At 45.2% G+C, this 19,960-nt stretch overlaps 1 protein-coding gene across 7 annotated transcripts in view; it reads left to right on the plus strand.

The window, feature by feature from the left end:
• Positions 1 to 18,702, plus strand: part of unc13a (unc-13 homolog A (C. elegans)) — a 64,205-nt gene extending 45,503 nt beyond the window's left edge. For 2 of the 7 annotated variants that reach the window (XM_042322083.1, XM_042322089.1), the window contains 9 exons: positions 614 to 619; positions 5,309 to 5,338; positions 6,430 to 6,486; positions 6,585 to 6,665; positions 8,805 to 8,952; positions 9,852 to 9,908; positions 15,352 to 15,444; positions 15,569 to 15,728; positions 16,070 to 18,702. In XM_042322083.1, the coding sequence (XP_042178017.1) occupies positions 614 to 619; positions 5,309 to 5,338; positions 6,430 to 6,486; positions 6,585 to 6,665; positions 8,805 to 8,952; positions 9,852 to 9,908; positions 15,352 to 15,444; positions 15,569 to 15,728; positions 16,070 to 16,358 (921 nt within the window). In that variant the 3' untranslated portion in view covers positions 16,359 to 18,702. The remainder of the gene's footprint in view (positions 1 to 613; positions 620 to 5,308; positions 5,339 to 6,429; positions 6,487 to 6,584; positions 6,666 to 8,804; positions 8,953 to 9,851; positions 9,909 to 15,351; positions 15,445 to 15,568; positions 15,729 to 16,069) is intronic. The other 5 variants (XM_042322086.1, XM_042322084.1, XM_042322087.1 and 2 more) reach the window with 5 other exon arrangements.
• Positions 18,703 to 19,960: the final 1,258 nt, after the last annotated feature.

A 19,960-nucleotide genomic window follows, 5' to 3' on the forward strand; every position in this document is an offset into this window, starting at 1 on the left:
TCTGAGCCTTTCATGTTGGAAAGCAGCCGGTATTTATTTTGTTTTTGATATATCTGTTCTCATTTTTATTTGGTAACAAAAGAGCCTCACATCATTCTATAGTAGTGTATGGTGGGTTAGTCCCCGGCCACTCTCTCAACTCTCCCACGGGTGCAGAGACAGGGTCCAGGGGGGGTGTTACAGTACCAGTACCAGTCTCAGCTAGGGCCAGGACGATACCAGTATCACGATACTTGTTAGTATCGTGGCAAGGAAGCAAAACACAAAGCGGATTTAACTTCTTTTGGAAAAAAGCCCAAATGTTGGAAACAAACATCATTATGTTGTCATCCAGAGTCACATTTAGTTATTTTCCAAGCACACAATATTTTACATACAGCAGGTTTTTAAAGGACCAAAGAGTTTGGGCTGCTTTGTGTTTTCATTTTTGCCATGGAACATGGCATCATCACAGCCCTAGTCTCAGTCAGTACTGTCGGTCCCTCTGGCCCTCTGCCCATCCATCTGATATGCGTGTTGCTGCTGCTTGGAGACTTGATCTGGGGCTCTTTACAGCGTCACTGACCCTTCTTTCTGGTTATTACATCCTGCTCCCACTGCTCTTCCTCCACAGATGATTGTAAGTACGGCACTCCTGTGTGTCAGTGTGTCTGTCTGTCCCACAGTCCGTTAGTGCAAGGTGGTCGGTCCTCTGCTATATGTGGCTGCAAACTATCCCCCCCCCCCATACATCCTCACTCCTCCTATTTGTCTCTCTGTCTTCTACCTGCTCTGTTGTTCCTCTCCTCCTCTCTCTGTCCTCCTCTCTTCTCCTGTCCACCTCTGTCCTTTTCTCTCTGAGGTGACAGCAGCATGGTGCATTCCTGACTGACTCAAGGAGGGCGCTGCCCTCCCCCCTACGAACCCTCCAATCGGGCAACCCCCTGCCTCCCACTGCCCCCTGCCCTGCCCCTCTCTGTGCTCTCTCTCTCTCTCTCCTTCACACTCTCCTGTCCTTAGGAAGTGACACTTCTCTAGCTGTTGCCTTGTTCTTCTTGCATCGTGTTCCAGGACTCTACTCCTTCTATGGGTGACTGGCGTTGTGATGGTTTAATAGCTGGTGCCCACCCTCTCTTCTCAGCCTCCCTCTCCACTATCTCTCCCACTCCCCCCACGTGTTCCCTGTTTGAAGTGTGTCACCCTGCCCTATGTGGGTCTGTTGCTTGCGTCTGATCTTCTCCAACTCCACTGTAGTAAGTCTCCTAGTATGTCTCTGCAGGCCTGCTGTGTTGATCTGTCCTGGTTTGGTTCCATGTCCTGTTGTTGTAGAATGATAATCACAATAACATAGTGATGCTCTAAGGTATATACTTTCACCAAGGCTGGTCTATACCAGGAAATGTATTCTACGCTTATGGAGTTCAGAATTGGTGACATACACACGCAGTAGACATTATGTCTAAGCATACACTTCTGCTTTACCGCACAAAAACACTCTCAATGCCTAAAGAAAAGCTCTTTTCTGCCTTTAAGCTTTTTCCGAAATGTTTTCGTACCTGGTCTGGAAAATCAAGGTTTCTGTTGATTTACTTTTATTTATTTATATTTCTAGAATATTTTTCATTTTCCTAATATTAAAAAAAATGAATGTTATATTTTGAAATGTTAGATATCTGTTAGACATAGCTTTTCATTGTGAGATGTGTAAATGGACTCTATCTGCGGACTGGTGGAGGTACAGTTAAAGTCAGAAGTTTACATACACGTAGGTTGGAGTAACTAAAACTTGTTTTTCAATCACTCCACAAATTTCTTGTCAACAAACTATTGTTTTGGCAAGTCAGTTAGGACATCTACTTTGTGCATGACACAAGTAATTTTTCCAACAATTGTTTACAGACAGATTATTTCACTTATTATTCACTGTATCACAATTCCAGTGGGTCAGAGGTTTACATACACTAAGTTGACTGTGCCTTTAAACAGCTTGGAAAATTCCAGAAAATGATGTCATGGCTTTAGAAGCTTATGACAGGTTAATTCACATAATTTGAGTCAATTGGAGGTGTACCTGGGGATGTATGTCAAGGCCTACCTTCAAACTCAGTGCCTCTTTGCTTCAAATCAAATCAAATTGTATTTGTCACATACACATGGTTAGCAGATGTTAATGCGAGTGTAGCGAAATGCTTGTGCTTCTAGTTCCGACAGTGCAGCAATAACCAACGAGTAATCTAACCTAACAATTTCACAACAACTACCTTATACACACAAGTGTAAAGGGATAAAGAATATGTCCATAAAGATATATGATTGAGTGATGGTACAGAACGGCATAGGCAAGATGCAGTAGATGGTATTGAGTACAGTATATACATATGAGATGAGTAATGTAGGGTATGTTAACAAAGTGGCATAGTTTAAAGTGGCTAGTGATACATGTATTACATAAAGATGCAGTAGATGATATAGAGTACAGTATATACATATACATATGGGATTAGTAATGTAGGGTATGTAAACATTATATTAAGTGGCATTGTTTAAAGTGGCTAGTGATACATTTTTTCCATCAATTTCCATTATTAAAGTGGCTGGAGTTGAGTCAGTATGTTGTCAGCAGCCACTCAATGTTAGTGGTGGCTGTTTAACAGTCTGATGGCCTTGAGATAGAAGCTGTTTTTCAGCCTCTCGGTCCCTGCTTTGATGCACCTGTACTGACCTCGCCTTCTGGATGAAGCAGGGTGAAGAGGCAGTGGCTTGGGTGGTTGTTGTCCTTGATGATCTTTATGGCCTTCCTGTGACATCGGGTGGTGTAGGTGTCCTGGAGGGAAGGTAGTTTGCCCCCGGTGATGCGTTGTGCAGACCTCACTACCCTCTGGAGAGCCTTACGGTTGTGGGCGGAGATACAGCCCGACAGGATGCTCTTGATTGTGCATCTGTAGAAGTTTGTGAGTGCTTTTGGTGACAAGCCGAATTTCTTCAGCCTCCTGAGGTTGAAGAGGCGCTGCTGCGCCTTCTTCACAACTCTGTCTGTGTGGGTGGACCAATTCAGTTTGTCTGTGATGTGTACGCCGAGGAACTTAAAACTTACTACCCTCTCCACTACTGTAGCTTTCTTGGGAACAGGAACAATGGTGGCCCTCTTGAAGCATGTGGGAACAGCAGACTGGGATAAGGATTGATTGAATATGTCCGTAAATACACCAGCCAGCTGGTCTGCGCATGCTCTGAGGACGCGGCCGGGGATGCCGTCTGGGCCAGCAGCCTTGCGAGGGTTAACACGTTTAAATGTTTTACTCACGTCGGCTGCAGTGAAGGAGAGTCCGCAGGTTTTGGTAGAGGGCCGTGTCAGTGGCACTGTATTTTCCTCAATGCGAGCAAAAAAAGTTATTTAGTCTGTCTGGGAGCAAGACATCCTGGTCCGTGACTGGGCTGGTTTTCTTTTTGTAATCCGTGATTGACTGTAGACCCTGCCACATACCTCTCGTGTCTGAGCCGTTGAATTGCGACTCTACTTTGTCTCTATACTGACGCTTAACTTGTTTGATTGCTTTGCGGAGGGAATAGTTACACTGTTTGTATTCGGTCATGTTTCCGGTCACCTTGCCCTGGTTAAAAGAAGTGGTTCGCGCTTTCAGTTTCACGCGAATGCTGCCATCAATCCACGGTAGACCTCCACAAGTATGGTTCATCTTTGGGAACAATTTCCAAAAGCCTGAAGTTATCACGTTCATCTGTACAAACAATAGTACGCAAGTATAAACACCATGGGACCACGCAGCTGTCATACCGCTCAGGTAGAAGACACCTTCTGTCTCCTAGAGATGAATGTACTTTGGTGTGAAGAGTGCAAATCAATCCCAGAACAACAGCAAAGGACCTTGTGAAGATGTCGTTCTGCCCCTGAACAGGCAGTTAACCCACTGTTCCTAGGCCGTCATTGAAAATAAGAATTTGTTCTTAACTGACTTGCCTGGTTAAATAAAGGTAAAAATTTTTTAAAAAATATAAAAAAATGCTGGAGGAAACAGGAACAAAAGTATCTATATCCACAGTCAAACGAGTCCTACATCGACATAACCTGAAAGGCCGCTCATCAAGGAAGAAGCCACTGCTCCAAAACCGCCATAAAAAAGCCAGACTAAGGTTTGAAACTGCACATGGGGACCAATATTGTAATTTTTTGAGAAATGTCCTCTGGTCTGATGAAACAAAATAGAACTGTTTGGCCATAATGGCCATCGTTATGTTTGGAGGGAAAAGGGGGAGGCTTGCAAACCATCCCAACCGTGAAGCACGGGGGTGGCAGCATCATGTTGTGGGGGTGCTTTGCTGTAGGAGGGCCTGGTGCACTTCACAAAATAGGTGGCATCATGAGGAGGACAATTATGTGGATATATTGAAGCAACATCTCAAGACATCAGTCAGGAAGTTAAAGCTTGGTCGCAAATGGGTCTTTCAAATGGACAATGACCTCAAGCATACTTCCAAAGTTGTGGCAAAATGGATTAAGGACAACAAAGTCATGGTATTGGAGTGGCCATCACAAAGCCCTGACCTCAATCCTATAAAAAATGTTTGGCCAGAACTGAATAAGCGTGTGCGGCGAGCAAGGAGGCCTGACTCAGTTACACCAACTCTGTCAGGAGGAATTCACCCAACTTATTGTGGGAAGCTTGTGGAAGGCTACCTGAAGTGTTTGACCCAAGTTAAACAATTTAAAGGCAATGCTACAAAATACTAATTGAGCGTATGTAAACTTCTGACCCACTGGGAATGTGATGAAAGAAATAAAAGCTGAAATAAATCATTCTCTCTACTATTATTCTGACATTTCACATTCTTAAAATAAAGTGGTGATCCTAACTGACCTAAGACAGGGAATTTTTACTAGGATTAAATGTCAGGAATTGTGAAAAACTGAGTTTAAATGTATTTGGCTAAAGTGTATGTAAACTTCCGACTTCAACTGTATTGTCGGTCGTCAGTGGCCTGTCCCTTTATAGGCAGCTAGTATGGGTTCATTACCATGCTGGATCAACTGTTCATACTGATATAAACCTGACTGGCCAGCTGTAGGCTCAACTCTTAAGTTCGATTATAAAGGCAGAAATAGACCTTATGTTGATCTGTAGAGTTTGATCTGTAGATTTTACTTGTCGGACCCGTTTATAAAAAGAGAGCTAGAATGGATTGGCTTTGATCCATATCAATTAGCCTATCAGACGGACAATTACTGAGATGTCCACGCAATTACTCAGTCAGCCAATCAGACTGTGGGGACAGGATCCTTCCTGAATTATTAACCAATGTCCTCTCTTTACAGGGGAGGGTGAAGCTTGCTTGTCACAGTGATGTAAGGACTAATATCACTTTAGCTCAATGTGTCCTGTCTTCTCTCCTCTCTATGTCTCTTTCTCTGTGTTTTCTCGCCTCTCCGTTCGAAACAAAGTGGTGGAAGCGATCGTTTCTCACCTTTGTTTTTAAAACGGCGTTCCTCTTTGCCGGTTTACCGTACCGTCCTGTCTGTTGTGGGCCACCCCCTGTAAACCTATCTGTAGCTACCTGCCTCCCAGCCTCCACACAACCCAAGTAGTGCTGAACACATGGAGGGTAAACATTACACAACATTAGCACACTAACAAACAGCCTTTAGGGCTGGACTGTTGTTGACCCGCTGCATGACCATGTTCCTGCTGCAGTCTTACTGTTGTTCAACAGACTGGCATTGAGCGTCCATAATGGCATAAATGATTTGATCAGCCACATTTATGAGATGAGAGTGGAACCCTTCTTGTTATAATCCTTTTGTAGGATGATAATGCTTCTGAGTCTTTGTACAGGTCTTTTTGTTTGTTTTGTCTGTTTTTCTGTTGTTTTTGCTCTAATTTGAAGAGTGTTATCTTACAGATAAGGTGTAACCATGGTGATGGGTACTGTGTGGAGCACTTATTGATATATTCTGCTAACAGAGTATCACAGAGTCGTCATAGATACGGGATATATCACCACAGTGCTACTGCGCAGGCTGTAGGGTTCTGGCTTGTTGAACCTCTGCATTTATTTGTCTGTCTGTCTGTCTGTCTGTCTGTCTGTCTGTCTGTCTGTCTGTCTGTCTGTCTGTCTGTCTGTCTGTCTGTCTGTCTTTGCAATAAGCTGAGCTCCTGTCTTCTCTTCCTGTACTGCATTGTCTTGCTTTGTGCGTGTTCGTGAGCGAGATAATGACAAGTATGATCATATTTCTGACAGTCCTTTGATGTGTTAAGTGAGTTTTGGAGTGTGTATGTGAATATGAATGACTCAGAACTGTGTCTGTCCTTTGTGATGTGACGTTAGTCTGTGTGACAGCTACCCTGTGGCGTGACGATAATAACGCCCTCTTCCCTCGTTCTCTGTTCCCTCTCTCTCTCTCCCCCCTCTGTTTATACCTCTGCTGCTCGCCTCTAGGGCACTCAGCTCATCTCCAACGCTGCCAAACAGCTGGGACAGCTCTCCAAGATAAAGGTAGCACATATCGTATCTCGTGCCACGTTGGCACTGTCTGTATTTCAGATAATGAGTTATTTGTTTGTGTTGTTAATCTGTATGTGCGTGTTTCTCAGGAGCACATGGGTCGTGAGGAGGCCAAGGCACTGTCCCCTAAGCAGTGTGCTGTGATAGAACTGGCTCTGGACACCATCAAGGTACAACCCAACACCCCTCTCTCTCCCCAGGACCTCAGCTACAGTCGTGCACGCACGTGTGCCCACACACACACACACTCACACACACACACTTTGACTTGATCACTGTTTAAAATGCACATCATATTATATTATATATATTATAAGAGAGCAGCACATTTTAGGCCTTCTGTTGAAGGTCAGTAAACGTGTACGCCTCAGGCTAGTGCAGTTAAGCAACCCTAATCTAGAAAGGCTCTTTTAAAGATACAGCGTGAGGAGGAATTCCTCCGTAGCCTGTGTCATTTGATTTAAGGCAGATTAAGCTGAGGTAAATGAGGCTAATTTGTAATGGTCATTTGAATAAGGACTTGTCAGTGAGCCAAATGGCAACTAATGCTCTTCCTCATGCCAAGAGTGCTATAGCTGTAGAATACTAAACCACAGTGTGTTACCAGAGTAGTGCATCCTCAGGAAACATCAATGTGTCATTATCCCGGAAAAAAACAAAGAAGTACAAATGGAATGTCTGTATAATGTCTGAAATGGGTATGCATGTGGAGGCTCCTCAGAGGAGGAAGGGGAGGACCATTCTCAGTGAATATGATAAAAATAAAAATTGGAAAACAAAGTTATCCTTTTTAAATAAAACTATACTAAATATATTCACATTACCAAATCATTGATTAAAACACACTGTTTTGCATTGAAGGTCTACAGTAGCCTCAACAGCAGTCTGTAGGGTATCACCATGGTGTAGTCGGAGGACAGCTAGCTTCCGTCCTCCTCTGGGTACATTGACTTCAATACAAAGCTTAGGAGGCTCATGGTTCTCACCCCCTTCCATAGACTTACACAGTAATTATGACAACTTCCAGAGGACATCCTCAACCTGTCAGAGCTCTTGCAGCATGAACTGACATGTTGTCCACCCAATCAAAGGATCAATGAATGAATCTACTACTGAAACATAAGGTACAGCTAGCTAGCACTGCAATTCATAAAATGTGGTGAATAGTTGACTCAAAAAGCGAGAAAAACAATAATTGGACAGTTTTCAACAAATTAATTTCTTCAAAAATGAAGGAGAGAGAGAGAGAGTTAGAGATTTTGTCATTTTTTTCACTTTCAGTTTCACTTACTTAGGTAGCAAATGCAGCTGGCTAGTTTTTAGTAGCTCAAAAACCCAGCTCAAACAGAAGGATGCTATGTTAGCTAGCTGGCTATGACTTTCCAACACAACACTGGAACACATCCAAGTCAAGGTAAGCTTTTGGTTTTATCAATTTATTGCCACCGGGGTCCACCATTCTAACTTCTTACTGAGTTTACACTGTAACGTTACTGTATGATTGAAGCAGGTTTACTAATGCATTCATTCTATTTGCTATGTTAACTAGGACGTTACTTTAGCTAATATGGGGACAATGATGTAGGCGCTGTGTAGCGGTTATGAAATGGTTTGGCTTGGAAAGGTTTTTTCACCTGGTCACATACAACTGAAGTCCACAAACCAAGAGTAAAGGTGAGAGGATAGTGCATAGAGGCTAGAATGAATACAGCGTGGCTGCTATGAAAGTGAACTGTGTTTATGTGTGATCATGGGTATATTCATTCCGTCGATTCTGTTGAAAAACGTTTCTTAAACGGAAGCAAAGGAAACGGGTATAAAAAATACCTGAATTTGTCCAATAGAAACTCTCGTTTGCAACTGTTGGACTATTGATTACACCCTAGATCAGCTAGATGCAGGCAAGAGTGCAAGGCAGTATATAATGTGTAACTGTCTTTCCATGTGTCACTGTCTGTCACCTCAAATGTTTCTATCGACCTGTATGCACCTACATTGTAAACGTTCATTCATAGGCTTGGTTGTAGCAACCTCATGATGGGTATAGGGAAAATTTGAGTATCATGTAGTAGCCTATTTATGTTACATTGAACTGGGTGAATGGAATATGAATGACAGGGGTAATAGAACTAAGGCCATGCTCATGAAAAAAAAGAATCCTCCCTCATAACGACACTGACCCCCACTGGTCTGCATGTAGTTTATTTCAGTGACATACGGGTGTGGGTCTTGTGTGCATACTCAACACACTTCAGCCTAGTTTGGAAACAGCTATAGTCTGACTCTGTCCTCTCTCTGCCATACTGTAGCAATACTTCCATGCTGGAGGGGTGGGTCTGAAAAAGACCTTCCTGGAGAAGAGTCCTGACCTATTGTCTCTACACTACGCCCTGTCCCTCTACACCCAAGCCACAGACAAACTCATCAAGACCTTTGTTTCATCTCAGAATGCACAAGGTAGGGTGCCTCTCCACCCCATCTCTTCCCCCAGTTTCTCTCTCTCTATTTTTCTCGAGTCTTCCCTTTCTTTACTTCCTCCCTCTGTACAGTCCGTGTATCTTTATGGACATTGATGTGTGTAATATGGCCAGTTATTGATTGTAGTATGATGCCATGAAACTGTATCCTTTTGTACTGGTATGCACCAGAGACGTTCTCTAACATATCCCTGTGTTGTGTTTACTCCAGGGTTGCCCAGACACCCATTGTTTTTTTATTTCCTGTTCAATATGTCCGTGGTTTTCTAGAGCAGAACCAAACACTTTGGAGGAGTGCTTCCTCTCTCCGCGGTATGAAACAGTCAAGTCTCCAGTCAGGCTCTCCGGGGGCAGAAAGAGAAACGTGTAATGTGACCGGACAGGCGTTTTCAGATGAAAAATGAATGAGAGATTCTCCTGTCCTTCTCCCTTTTTCCTCATCCCTCAATCATGATATAACAGTGATGGTGTGTTACGCGGTGGAAACACTGACACACTTTGTCTCTGAACACCCCTGGCTGGATACCCCACTTAATGAATGATCATTTGAAATGTAATTAGAAGAAATAACTTTGGTGCTTTTGGAGACTGTTAAACCACACGTCATAGCGACGACACAGTGGGAAGGAAGCAGTGTGTGTGGATTGAATGAGCAACACCATAGACTGCATCGAGTTACGTTGGATGGTTAATGATGTAACTTCAGTAGATGTCACTGATAACAGTATATTAATCAAGGACAACATCAGTTCTACGTCTGAATCTATTTGACTTCCCTTTTTGACTCTCTGACTCTATCTCTGCACTCTTTATAATTCTCCATGTCTCTTCTATTTCCTCTCACCTTCTTCCTCCTCCTCGTCCCCCTCTGTCCGCTAGTTTTCGGCGGGAAGGGGGTGAGGTTCACGGCTAGTGAGGATGTGTACCCAGAGAAGGGTATGTGGACACTAAGGGCCTGAAACACCAGGCCGCCAAGAACCCAGACCTCCATTTACATACGCATCCTCAGACTACCCTCCTGCCTGCTCAACCTTAACCTCATCCCCACACACAAACACACACTGACAGCCCAATAGCATGCACAAACATCCTAACACGTGCATAGGGACATGCATGCAAATGATGACATACAGTACACACATATGATGTATGTACTACATATACATACCCAGTATGTATGACCAGAAACTACTAAGGCATGGTAGCCATCATACAAAGGGAACCACGTTATAAGACTGTGAGGCAGTCATCAGCATGCGTCATGGGAGAAGACCCATGGCTGTGTGTGTGTGAGAGAGAGAGAGAGAGAGAGAGAGAGAGAGAGAGAGAGAGAGAGAGAGAGAGAGAGAGAGAGAGAGAGAGAGAGAGAGAGAGAGAGAGACTCCTGCGAGGTCTTGGAGTTGGAGATGTATTTTTCTCTTCCTTCCTGAATGATGGAATGATGATGATGATGATGATGAAGTGTGGCTCAGTTTGTCTGGAAGGGCTCCCTGTCCTTGTTGGCACCCTCCCATACCAAACCCTAATCTAAACACACACTCCACCGTCCCTCAATGGTACAGAGTGGCCAGTCGTCCCTCCCCAGGGCAGGTCACTCCAGCAGTGACAGGAGGTGAAAGTTCCCTCCTCCCTCTGGGCGTAACACCAAATCGTCCAATCAGCAGTGGTCCCTGGGGTCAGGTGATGTGCTCTCTGTCAGTATGCATCAGAGCTGAGGGAGCTGACTCCACGTCTCCTCTTCAGAGGTTTAGTCACTAAACTGCTAAACTTAGCCCCCCACTGACTGTACACACACACACACACACACACACACACACACCCGGGAGCCCAGGAGTCACAGGTACATGTAGAGCATAACCTCGGCTACAGACAATATTTGCTCTCCTCTTGTTTTCCGCTGCTCTCACAGGAAGTCACACTTGTTCAAGCTCTCTTCACCAGTATGACTTAGAATCACTCATTGTGACTCACATGTCTACGTCAGAAGCTCACTGAAATACTCTGTAATATGCCATTATTGTACTAGTTCCTGTCAGCTGCCGGATGTAGGCTGAGTAGTGGAGGATGTGCGTTATGGTCAAATAATGAGATTAGAGATATTAGGTTGATTACAGCAGTAGAAGAGGAAGGAAGAGTCTCTCCACACACACACACACACACGGCTCGCCCTCTATAATGTATTATAATGCAGGACGTTTTCCAAAAGGGGAACTTTTAGCCTTGATGAAGTGCCAGGCTTCATACCTACTGTATTACAGTGCCATGCGAAAGTATTCGGCCCCCTTGAACTTTGCGACCTTTTGCCACATTTCAGGCTTCAAACAAAGATATAAAACTATATTTTTTTGTGAAGAATCAACCACAAGTGGGACACAATCATGAAGTGGAACGACATTTATTGGATATTTCAAACTTTTTTAACAAATCAAAAACTGAAAAATTGGGCGTGCAAAATTATTCAGCCCCCTTAAGTAAATACTTTGTAGCGCCACCTTTTGCTGCGATTACAGCTGTAAGTTGCTTGGGGTATGTCTCTATCAGTTTTGCACATCGAGAGACTGAAATTTTTTCCCATTCCTCCTTGCAAAACAGCTCGAGCTCAGTGAGGTTGGATGGAGAGCATTTGTGAACAGCAGTTTTCAGTTCTTTCCACAGATTCTCGATTGGATTCAGGTCTGGACTTTGACTTGGCCATTCTAACACCTGGATATGTTTATTTTTGAACCATTCCATTGTAGATTTTGCTTTATGTTTTGGATCATTGTCTTGTTGGAAGACAAATCTCCGTCCCAGTCTCAGGTCTTTTGCAGACTCCATCAGGTTCTCTTCCAGATTGGTCCTGTATTTGGCTCCATCCATCTTCCCATCAATTTTAACCATCTTCCCTGTCCCTGCTGAAGAAAAGCAGGCCCAAACCATGATGCTGCCACCACCATGTTTGACAGTGGGGATGTTGTGTTCAGGGTGATGAGCTGTGTTGCTTTTACGCCAAACATAACGTTTTGCATTGTTGCCAAAAAGTTCAATTTTGGTTTCATCTGACCAGAGCACCTTCTTCCACATGTTTGGTGTGTCTCCCAGGTGGCTTGTGGCAAACTTTAAACGACACTTTTTATGGATATCTTTAAGAAATGGCTTTCTTCTTGCCACTCTTCCATAAAGGCCAGATTTGTGCAATATACAACTGATTGTTGTCCTATGGACAGAGTCTCCCACCTCAGCTGTAGATCTTTGCAGTTCATCCAGAGTGATCATGGGCCTCTTGGCTGCATCTCTGATCAGTCTTCTCCTTGTATGAGCTGAAAGTTTAGAGGGACGGCCAGGTCTTGGTAGATTTGCAGTGGTCTGATACTCCTTCCATTTCAATATTATCACTTGCACAGTGCTCCTTGGGATGTTTAAAGCTTGGGAAATCTTTTTGTATCCAAATCCGGCTTTAAACTTCTTCACAACAGTATCTCGGACCTGCCTGGTGTGTTCCTTGTTCTTCATGATGCTCTCTGCGCTTTTAACGGACCTCAGACTATCACAGTGCAGGTGCATTTATACGGAGACTTGATTACACACAGGTGGATTGTATTTATCATCATTAGTCATTTAGGTCAACATTGGATCATTCAGAGATCCTCACTGAACTTCTGGAGAGAGTTTGCTGCACTGAAAGTAAAGGGGCTGAATAATTTTGCAGGCCCAATTTTTCAGTTTTTGATTTGTTAAAAAAGTTTGAAATATCCAATAAATGTCGTTCCACTTCATGATTGTGTCCCACTTGTTGTTGATTCTTCACAAAAAATACAGTTTTATATCTTTATGTTTGAAGCCTGAAATGTGGCAAAAGGTCGCAAAGTTCAAGGGGGCCGAATACTTTCGCAAGGCACTGTATGTATTCATTCATGCTGTATCGTGCAGACTTTTAATTATAGCCAGTTTAGCTCTTATTCCACAAAGAAGAGTGTATCTTTAGCCTGTTTTTGTGAGCCTCAACAGAAAGGGAGGCCAGATGGCTGAGTGCTGCATTCTCTGAGTGACTGGAGGACTGACAGTCACATCATGCCCCTGGAGAGAAACAGACAGAGCTGCCAGAACTCTTTTACCTCCCTCCTATAGAACACTGGCTTCACTAGCCTGTCACTCACTGACACTCAGGCTGCTTTCAGTCACCACTGATTAAAACATACAGAGACGTAAATCATTACAAACTGAGATCACATTTTAGGCAAAGAAAGTCAATCAACCTACCCACTCCCCATCACCCCTCTTCCCTCCCAGACAAGCTGTCCGTAACTGACTGGGAGCCCTCTACAGGGCCCTGCATGTATCTCCCTAACCCCCCCCCCCCCTGTCCTAGCAGCATGGATCGAAGGACCCCCAGGCCAAGACCCCAAACCCAGGCCCAAGGATGAGTTATCCTGTGTTGTGTGGCGGGATATACACATACCATGGTCGTGTGCAGCTCAAATCCTGTTGGCTTTCTGGGCATAATCCCACCAGAAGTCACAAGTTAACAAGCCCTCAATAGGCATGTGTGCACCCTGCCTCAGGATAACTTGTGACTGGGCTGGGGCCGATGGGCTGCTCTCACCACAAGGTCCCTCTAGTCGCCATGCTTGCTCTGGGTAAAGGGTTTAGCTAGGAATGGGTCTCTCCGTCTGACTGGATCCATGATCCATCTCAGCATGTTACTTGCCTGCTCTGCCCAGCAGCAGTAGAGGAGGACCAAGATAACCCTCTCCTCTCTTACCACCAGTCTCCTCTATCCCACTGTCACCCCCCGAGCATCCTGACTGACAGGCTCCTACCCCCGGGCCCGGGCAGGCAGAGTCACAGAACAGCTATGAGTGGCTACATAAGATCATCCTAAGATCTTGAAATATCATCAGATGGTTCTCGTATTTATTTTGCCTGGAACTCTTGTGTGAAAAGACATTTACAACCCAAAACCACTCCTAGCTGCATGATTATCTCATACGGGCCCACTTCAGCACCAGAGGCATTTCTCAAACCCTCCTATACACTATATATACAAAAGTATGTGGACACCCTTTCAAATTTGTGGATTTGGCTATTTCAGGAGCACCAGTTTCTGACAGGTGTATGAAATCGAACACACAATCTCCATAGACAAACATTGGCCGTAGAATGGTCTTACTGAAGATCTCATTGACTTTCAATGTGGCACCGTCATAGGATGCCACCTTTCCAACAAGTCAGTTCGTCAAATTTCTGCCCTGTTAGAGCTGCCTCTGTCAACTGTAAGTGCTGTTATTGTGAAGTGGAAACGTCTAGGAGCAAGAACGGCTCAGCCGCGAAGTGGTAGGCCACACAAGCTCATAGAATGGGACCGCCGAGTGCTGAAGTGCGTAGCGCGTAAAAATGGTTTGTCCTCGGTTGCAACACTCATTACCGAGTTCCAAACTGTCTTGGGAAGCAACGCCAGCACAATAACTGTTTGTTGGCAGCTTCATGAAATGGGTTTCCATGGCCGAGCAGCCGCACACAATCCTAAGATCACCATGCTCAATGCATTGGCTGGAGTGGTGTAAAGCTCACCGCCATTGGACTCTGGAGCAGTGGAAATGCATTCTCTCGAGTGATAAATCACACTACACCATCTGGCAGTCCGACGGATGAATCTGGGTTTGGCGGATCCCAGGAGAACGCTACCTGCCCCAATGCATAGTGCCATTGGTAAAGTTTGGTGGAGGAGGAATAATTGTCTGGGGCTGTTTTTCATGATTCGGGCTAAGCCCCTTAGTTCCAGTGAAGGGAAATTTTAACACTATAGCATAGATGATTCTGTTCTTCTAAATTTGTGGCAACAGTTTGGGAAAGGACCTTTCCTGTTCTGCATGACAATTCCCCCATGCACAAAGCGAGGTCCATACAGAAATTGTTTGTCAAGATCAGTGTGGAAGAACTTGACTGGCCTGCACAGAGCCCTGACCTCAACCCCATCGAACACCTTTGGGATGAATTGAACACCGACTGCGAACCAAGGCTAATCGCCCAACATCAGTGCCCAACCTCCCTAATGCTCTTGTGGCTGAATGGAAGCAAGTCCCCGCAGAAATGTTCCAACATCTAGTGGAAAGCCTTCCCAGAAGAGTGGAGGCTGTTATAGCAGCAAAGGAGGGGCCAACTCCATATTAATGACGATGTCCACATACTTTTGGTCATGTAGTGTATGTTGTTTGTTTTACAACTCTCAGACACAATTACATCTGCCATACTTAAGCATACAGCCTATAATGGCTGTATTGTAATTTCATTGAGGGAGTATGAGCTGAAGGGAAAGTATTCTGGCTATAGTGTTGGCCTGTCTGCAGTAGCAGTAAACGAGATAAGAGGAGTGACTTGTGCCCCCCCCCTGTTGTGCCAGGCTCTGGAGTGGACGACGCCGTGGGAGAGGTGTCTATCCACGTGGAGATCTTCACCCACCCCAACACTGGAGAGCACAAGGTCACCGTTAAAGGTCAGCGTTCACTGTCTAAATAGAGGTTGTAACACACCGTCCACAGACACAGAAAATGTCTACGGACGGTGTGTTAAAACATTGTTAATAAATGCCCCCTTTTCTTTTTCCCTCTCTGTCTCAGTGGTGGCAGCCAATGACCTAAGGTGGCAGACCACGGGGGTGTTCCGTCCCTTCGTGGAGATCTACATCATCGGTCCTCACCTGGCTGACAAGAAGAGGAAGTACGCCACCAAGTCCAAGAACAACAGCTACGCCCCCAAATACAGCGAAACGTTCACATAGTGAGTACTACAGTCTGGCCTCAGTGGTACAAAGCGTCTGCTGATTGTGGTGGCGCCGTAGTGGAAGTTGTCACGTTGAATATGGATAGGGAATCTTGTCCGTTTTTCATCTATTTACAGTTATTATGATTATGATTATGATTATTATATTGTATTTAGCAGACCACCTATATGCTTTTATCATGCGTATGGGTGGTCCTGGAAATAAAACCCACTCTCCTGGCGTTGTCAGAGCGATGCTCTACCGACTGAACTAAAGAGGACCACCTCCCTTATGCGAGTGGTGGATCAGTGTGGATGCATTGATTTGAGTGGTGTGTCTCTGTCTCGTCTCCCTGCAGCACCCTCAGTAACGAGGTGGGCACAGAGTGTTACGAGCTGCAGGTGTGTGTGAAGGACTACTGCTTCGCCCGAGAGGACCGTACGGTGGGCATGGCCGTGATGCAGTTGAAGGACATGTCCTCTAGGGGCAGCGTGGCGTGCTGGCTCCCCCTGGGGAAACGCGTGCACATGGACGAGACGGGCCTCACCGTCCTCCGAATCCTGTCCCAGCGCAACAACGACGACGTGGCAAAGGAGTTCGTCAAGCTCAAGTCAGACCAGCGTTCTCCCGAGGAAGGCCGAGGCTGAGAGGGCAAAGTCTTTATTCGATCAGCACCACCTACAGGCTAGGAAGTCCTTCTGCAGACTGACTGCAAGTCAAACCACTGTCCTGATGTTGTAGTGTTGGACAAGCACAGAGAAACAGTTCTTTACTACAGTACTGTACATACATCTCATTGAAGAAGACGTGATACCATCTACAGGCATTGCCCTGATTGTCTTGAAAGCACCGATGTCTTTATTATGAATATGATTAATTATCTTGTAAAAATGCATAGATATAATCGTAAACACAGCAAACCCCACAACACTGACCAACATTCTACAACCCATCCACACACACACAGAGAGTTTAAGTCATAGAGTATATAGAGTACCCTTGTTCTCTCCCTCTCTCTATTTCCCATAGCATAGGCCATGTCTTAGTGCTCTCCAATCACACATTTGAACTAGAATCTGCCAATCTCCACTAGTTTCATGCAGCGGTATCGAAAAGCTCCGGGAGATGAAGTTCTTGTAGCCTTGAAAGTCTTGACGTATCTTCGATTACATTAACTCCACGATCCCTTCCTTTGTCTAGACTAAACTAATGCCAATGGATCAATCCATGATATTATGCCAAGTCAAGCCCTAAGCACAAGTCAACAGGACCAACTGTGAACAGCAGACCATCAGGCTTTTAGGCCTCACACATTCCAAAGAGTCAGGTTTACACACACTGGTTTATGATACTATTTCCATGGGTTGTCCACCATAGGCTGAATTCTGGATCTTCTCTCATTCCGACATGGAGTATCTATAGCAGAGCAGGCTGGACAAATTATAAATGTAAATGTTTATAAGTATTAATTTGAGATATTATCAGTGAATTTATGGTATATTTAAAGACTATATGAAGACGTTGCACTTGGAAGAGAGTGTCCCTGTCTGTCTGTCTGTCTGTCTGTTTGTCTACCCTGTTACAGAGCTTGCTGCCTGAAACCCTCTAATGCCTTGTCCTGTCAAACCTGTTGTCTGTCTTCAGTACATAGTGAGAGCAACCTGATGAAGACAAGCCTCGGAGCTCTGTGGTTCATCAGCACGTGTGGGTGTATGTTCAAGAGAAGGAGATGAATGAGTGTGTATACAGGTGTGCTATCTTAATTTGAACAGTTTCTCAGGAAATGTGAATTACTATGTGGATTATAATTAATGGACATTTTTGTAGGGGTTTCTAAATGTTTAGTTAGGATAATTCAAGTCTGACATTTTAAAGTGGAAATGACAAACATTAGAAGCATTTTTAATCCTTGAATATATTACAATTTGCATTTGCTGCAGAGCCGGAAAAAAATTCTGCGACAACAATTCTGCGACAACAGAGTGATCAAATTAAGATAGTACATCTGTATACTGTTTGTGTGTTATATTGTTACAATGTTGACCTTGTGTAGGCACCAGTGTTGCCTGTTTGTGTAAATGTGTAAATCACAGAAAGCCATCAAGAACATAGAACACCTTATAGTGGAAGAACACATAGTCTATAGTATATTTAGATTATTTGAGAATTTCCTAAGTGTCTTTTACTTGGTGGAATGCAAGTCAAATTTTTTTGGGGTGAAGGTTTATTGCTTGTTTGATCAGAAACATTTAGTGGGCTGTACAGTACAGAGTATAAACAGAGCTCCATTAGTTTGCCTTGGAAAACAGCCACCTCCTCTCCTTTAACCTCTCTGATCAACATGTGTCAGCGTGGAAGAGAGCAGTTAGAGACAAAACACTGAGACATTTCTTACCGCTTGTGTTGCCATAGCAACCTCTTGTCAAATGAAGATGTCAGGCCACGGGTGACCCCCATGGTCTCTTTTTTTTTTGTCTTTCTTCCCCTCTGCTGGGGGAAGCACACATGACCTATAACTTTTTACCTAGAATGGCCAGGCTGTCTGGTCCTGGTTCTGAGCACACAGGGTCTGTCCATAAGGGCTATAGTACGGAACTGCTCCTGCCTGCCCTCTTCAATGGTGAAACTTGCCATAGATATGTGACTGAGATAGCTATGTGGGGGGAAATCGCATAACATCCATGGCTCTCACATTTAGAAGAAGCACGTAGAAAGCATGCAAAGGGTAGTAAACACAAGGAAGGGTAGTAAGCACAGGGAAGGGTAGTAAACACAGGGAAGGGTAGTAAACACAGGGAAGGGTAGTAAGCACAGGGAAGGGTAGTAAGCACAGGGAAGGGTAGTAAGCACAGGGAAGGGTAGTAAGCACAGGGAAGGGTAGTAAACACAGGGAAGGGTAGTAAACACAGGGAAGGGTAGTAAACACAGGGAAGGGTAGTAAACACAGGGAAGGGTAGTAAACACAGGGAAGGGTAGTAAACACAGGGAAGGGTAGTAAAAAGCACAGGGAAGGGTAGTAAACACAGGGAAGGGTAGTAAGCACAGGGAAGGGTAGTAAACACAGGGAAGGGTAGTAAGCACAGGGAAGGGTAGTAAGCACAGGGAAGGGTAGTAAGCACAGGGAAGGGTAGTAAGCACAGGGAAGGGTAGTGAACACAGGGAAGGTAGTAAGCACAGGGAAGGGTAGTAAGCACAGGGAAGGGTAGTAAGCACAGGGAAGGGTAGTAAGCACAGGGAAGGGTAGTAAGCACAGTGAAGGGTAGTAAGCACAGGGAAGGGTAGTTAGCATAGGGAAGGGTAGTAAGCACAGGGAAGGGTAGTAAGCACAGGGTAGGGTAGTAAGCACGGGGAAGGGTAGTAAGCACAGGGAAGGGTAGTAAGCACAGGGAAGGGTAGTAAGCACAGGGTAGGGTAGTAAGCACAGGGAAGGGTAGAAAGCACAGGGAAGGGTAGTAAGCACAGGGTACCTACAGGGTATTGGTGGTGTTGTAGCTCATAGTGCATGCATGGTACCCAGACTGTAACCATACTGTATCTAGTGCCATTCCAGGACCAAAGGTCCCAACTTTCACCCCTTTATCATTGATTAAAGTTCCTGGAGGTTGAGCCTGCAGGATAGGATCGTATGTATTCCTGTGATGTCAAAACTGGATTATATTAAGACTGTCAATGGAATGACTGGTCTCCCATCTCATCCCCACTCCCTCCCCACTACACTGCATTCCCTCTCTCCCCTCCACAGCCCACTACACTGCCTCCCATCTCTCCCCTCCACAGCCCACTACACTGCCTCCCTCTCTCCCCTCCACAGCCCACTACACTGCCTCCCGTCTCTCCCCTCCACAGCCCACTACACTGCCTCCCATCTCCTCCACAGCCCACTAAAGCCCACTCTCCCCTCTAAAGCCCACACTGCCTCCCATCTCTCCCCTCCACAGCCCACTACACTGCCTCCCCTCTCTCCCCTCCACAGCCCACTATACTGCCTCCCATCTCTCCCCTCCACAGCCCACTACACTACCTCTCCTCTCTCCCCTCCACAGCCCACTACACTGCCTCCCGTCTCTCCCCTCTACAGCCCACTACACTGCCTCCCCTCTCTCCCCTCCACAGCCCACTGCACTGCCTCCTGTCTCTCCCTCCACAGCCCACTGCACTGCCTCCCCTCTACAGCCCACTACACTGCCTCTCCTCTCTCCCCTCTACAGCCCTCTACACTGCCTCTCCTTTACAGCCCACTACACTGCCT

Source organism: Oncorhynchus tshawytscha, linkage group LG05 (assembly GCF_018296145.1).
Source record: "Oncorhynchus tshawytscha isolate Ot180627B linkage group LG05, Otsh_v2.0, whole genome shotgun sequence".
NCBI classification, from domain to species: domain Eukaryota; kingdom Metazoa; phylum Chordata; class Actinopteri; order Salmoniformes; family Salmonidae; genus Oncorhynchus; species Oncorhynchus tshawytscha.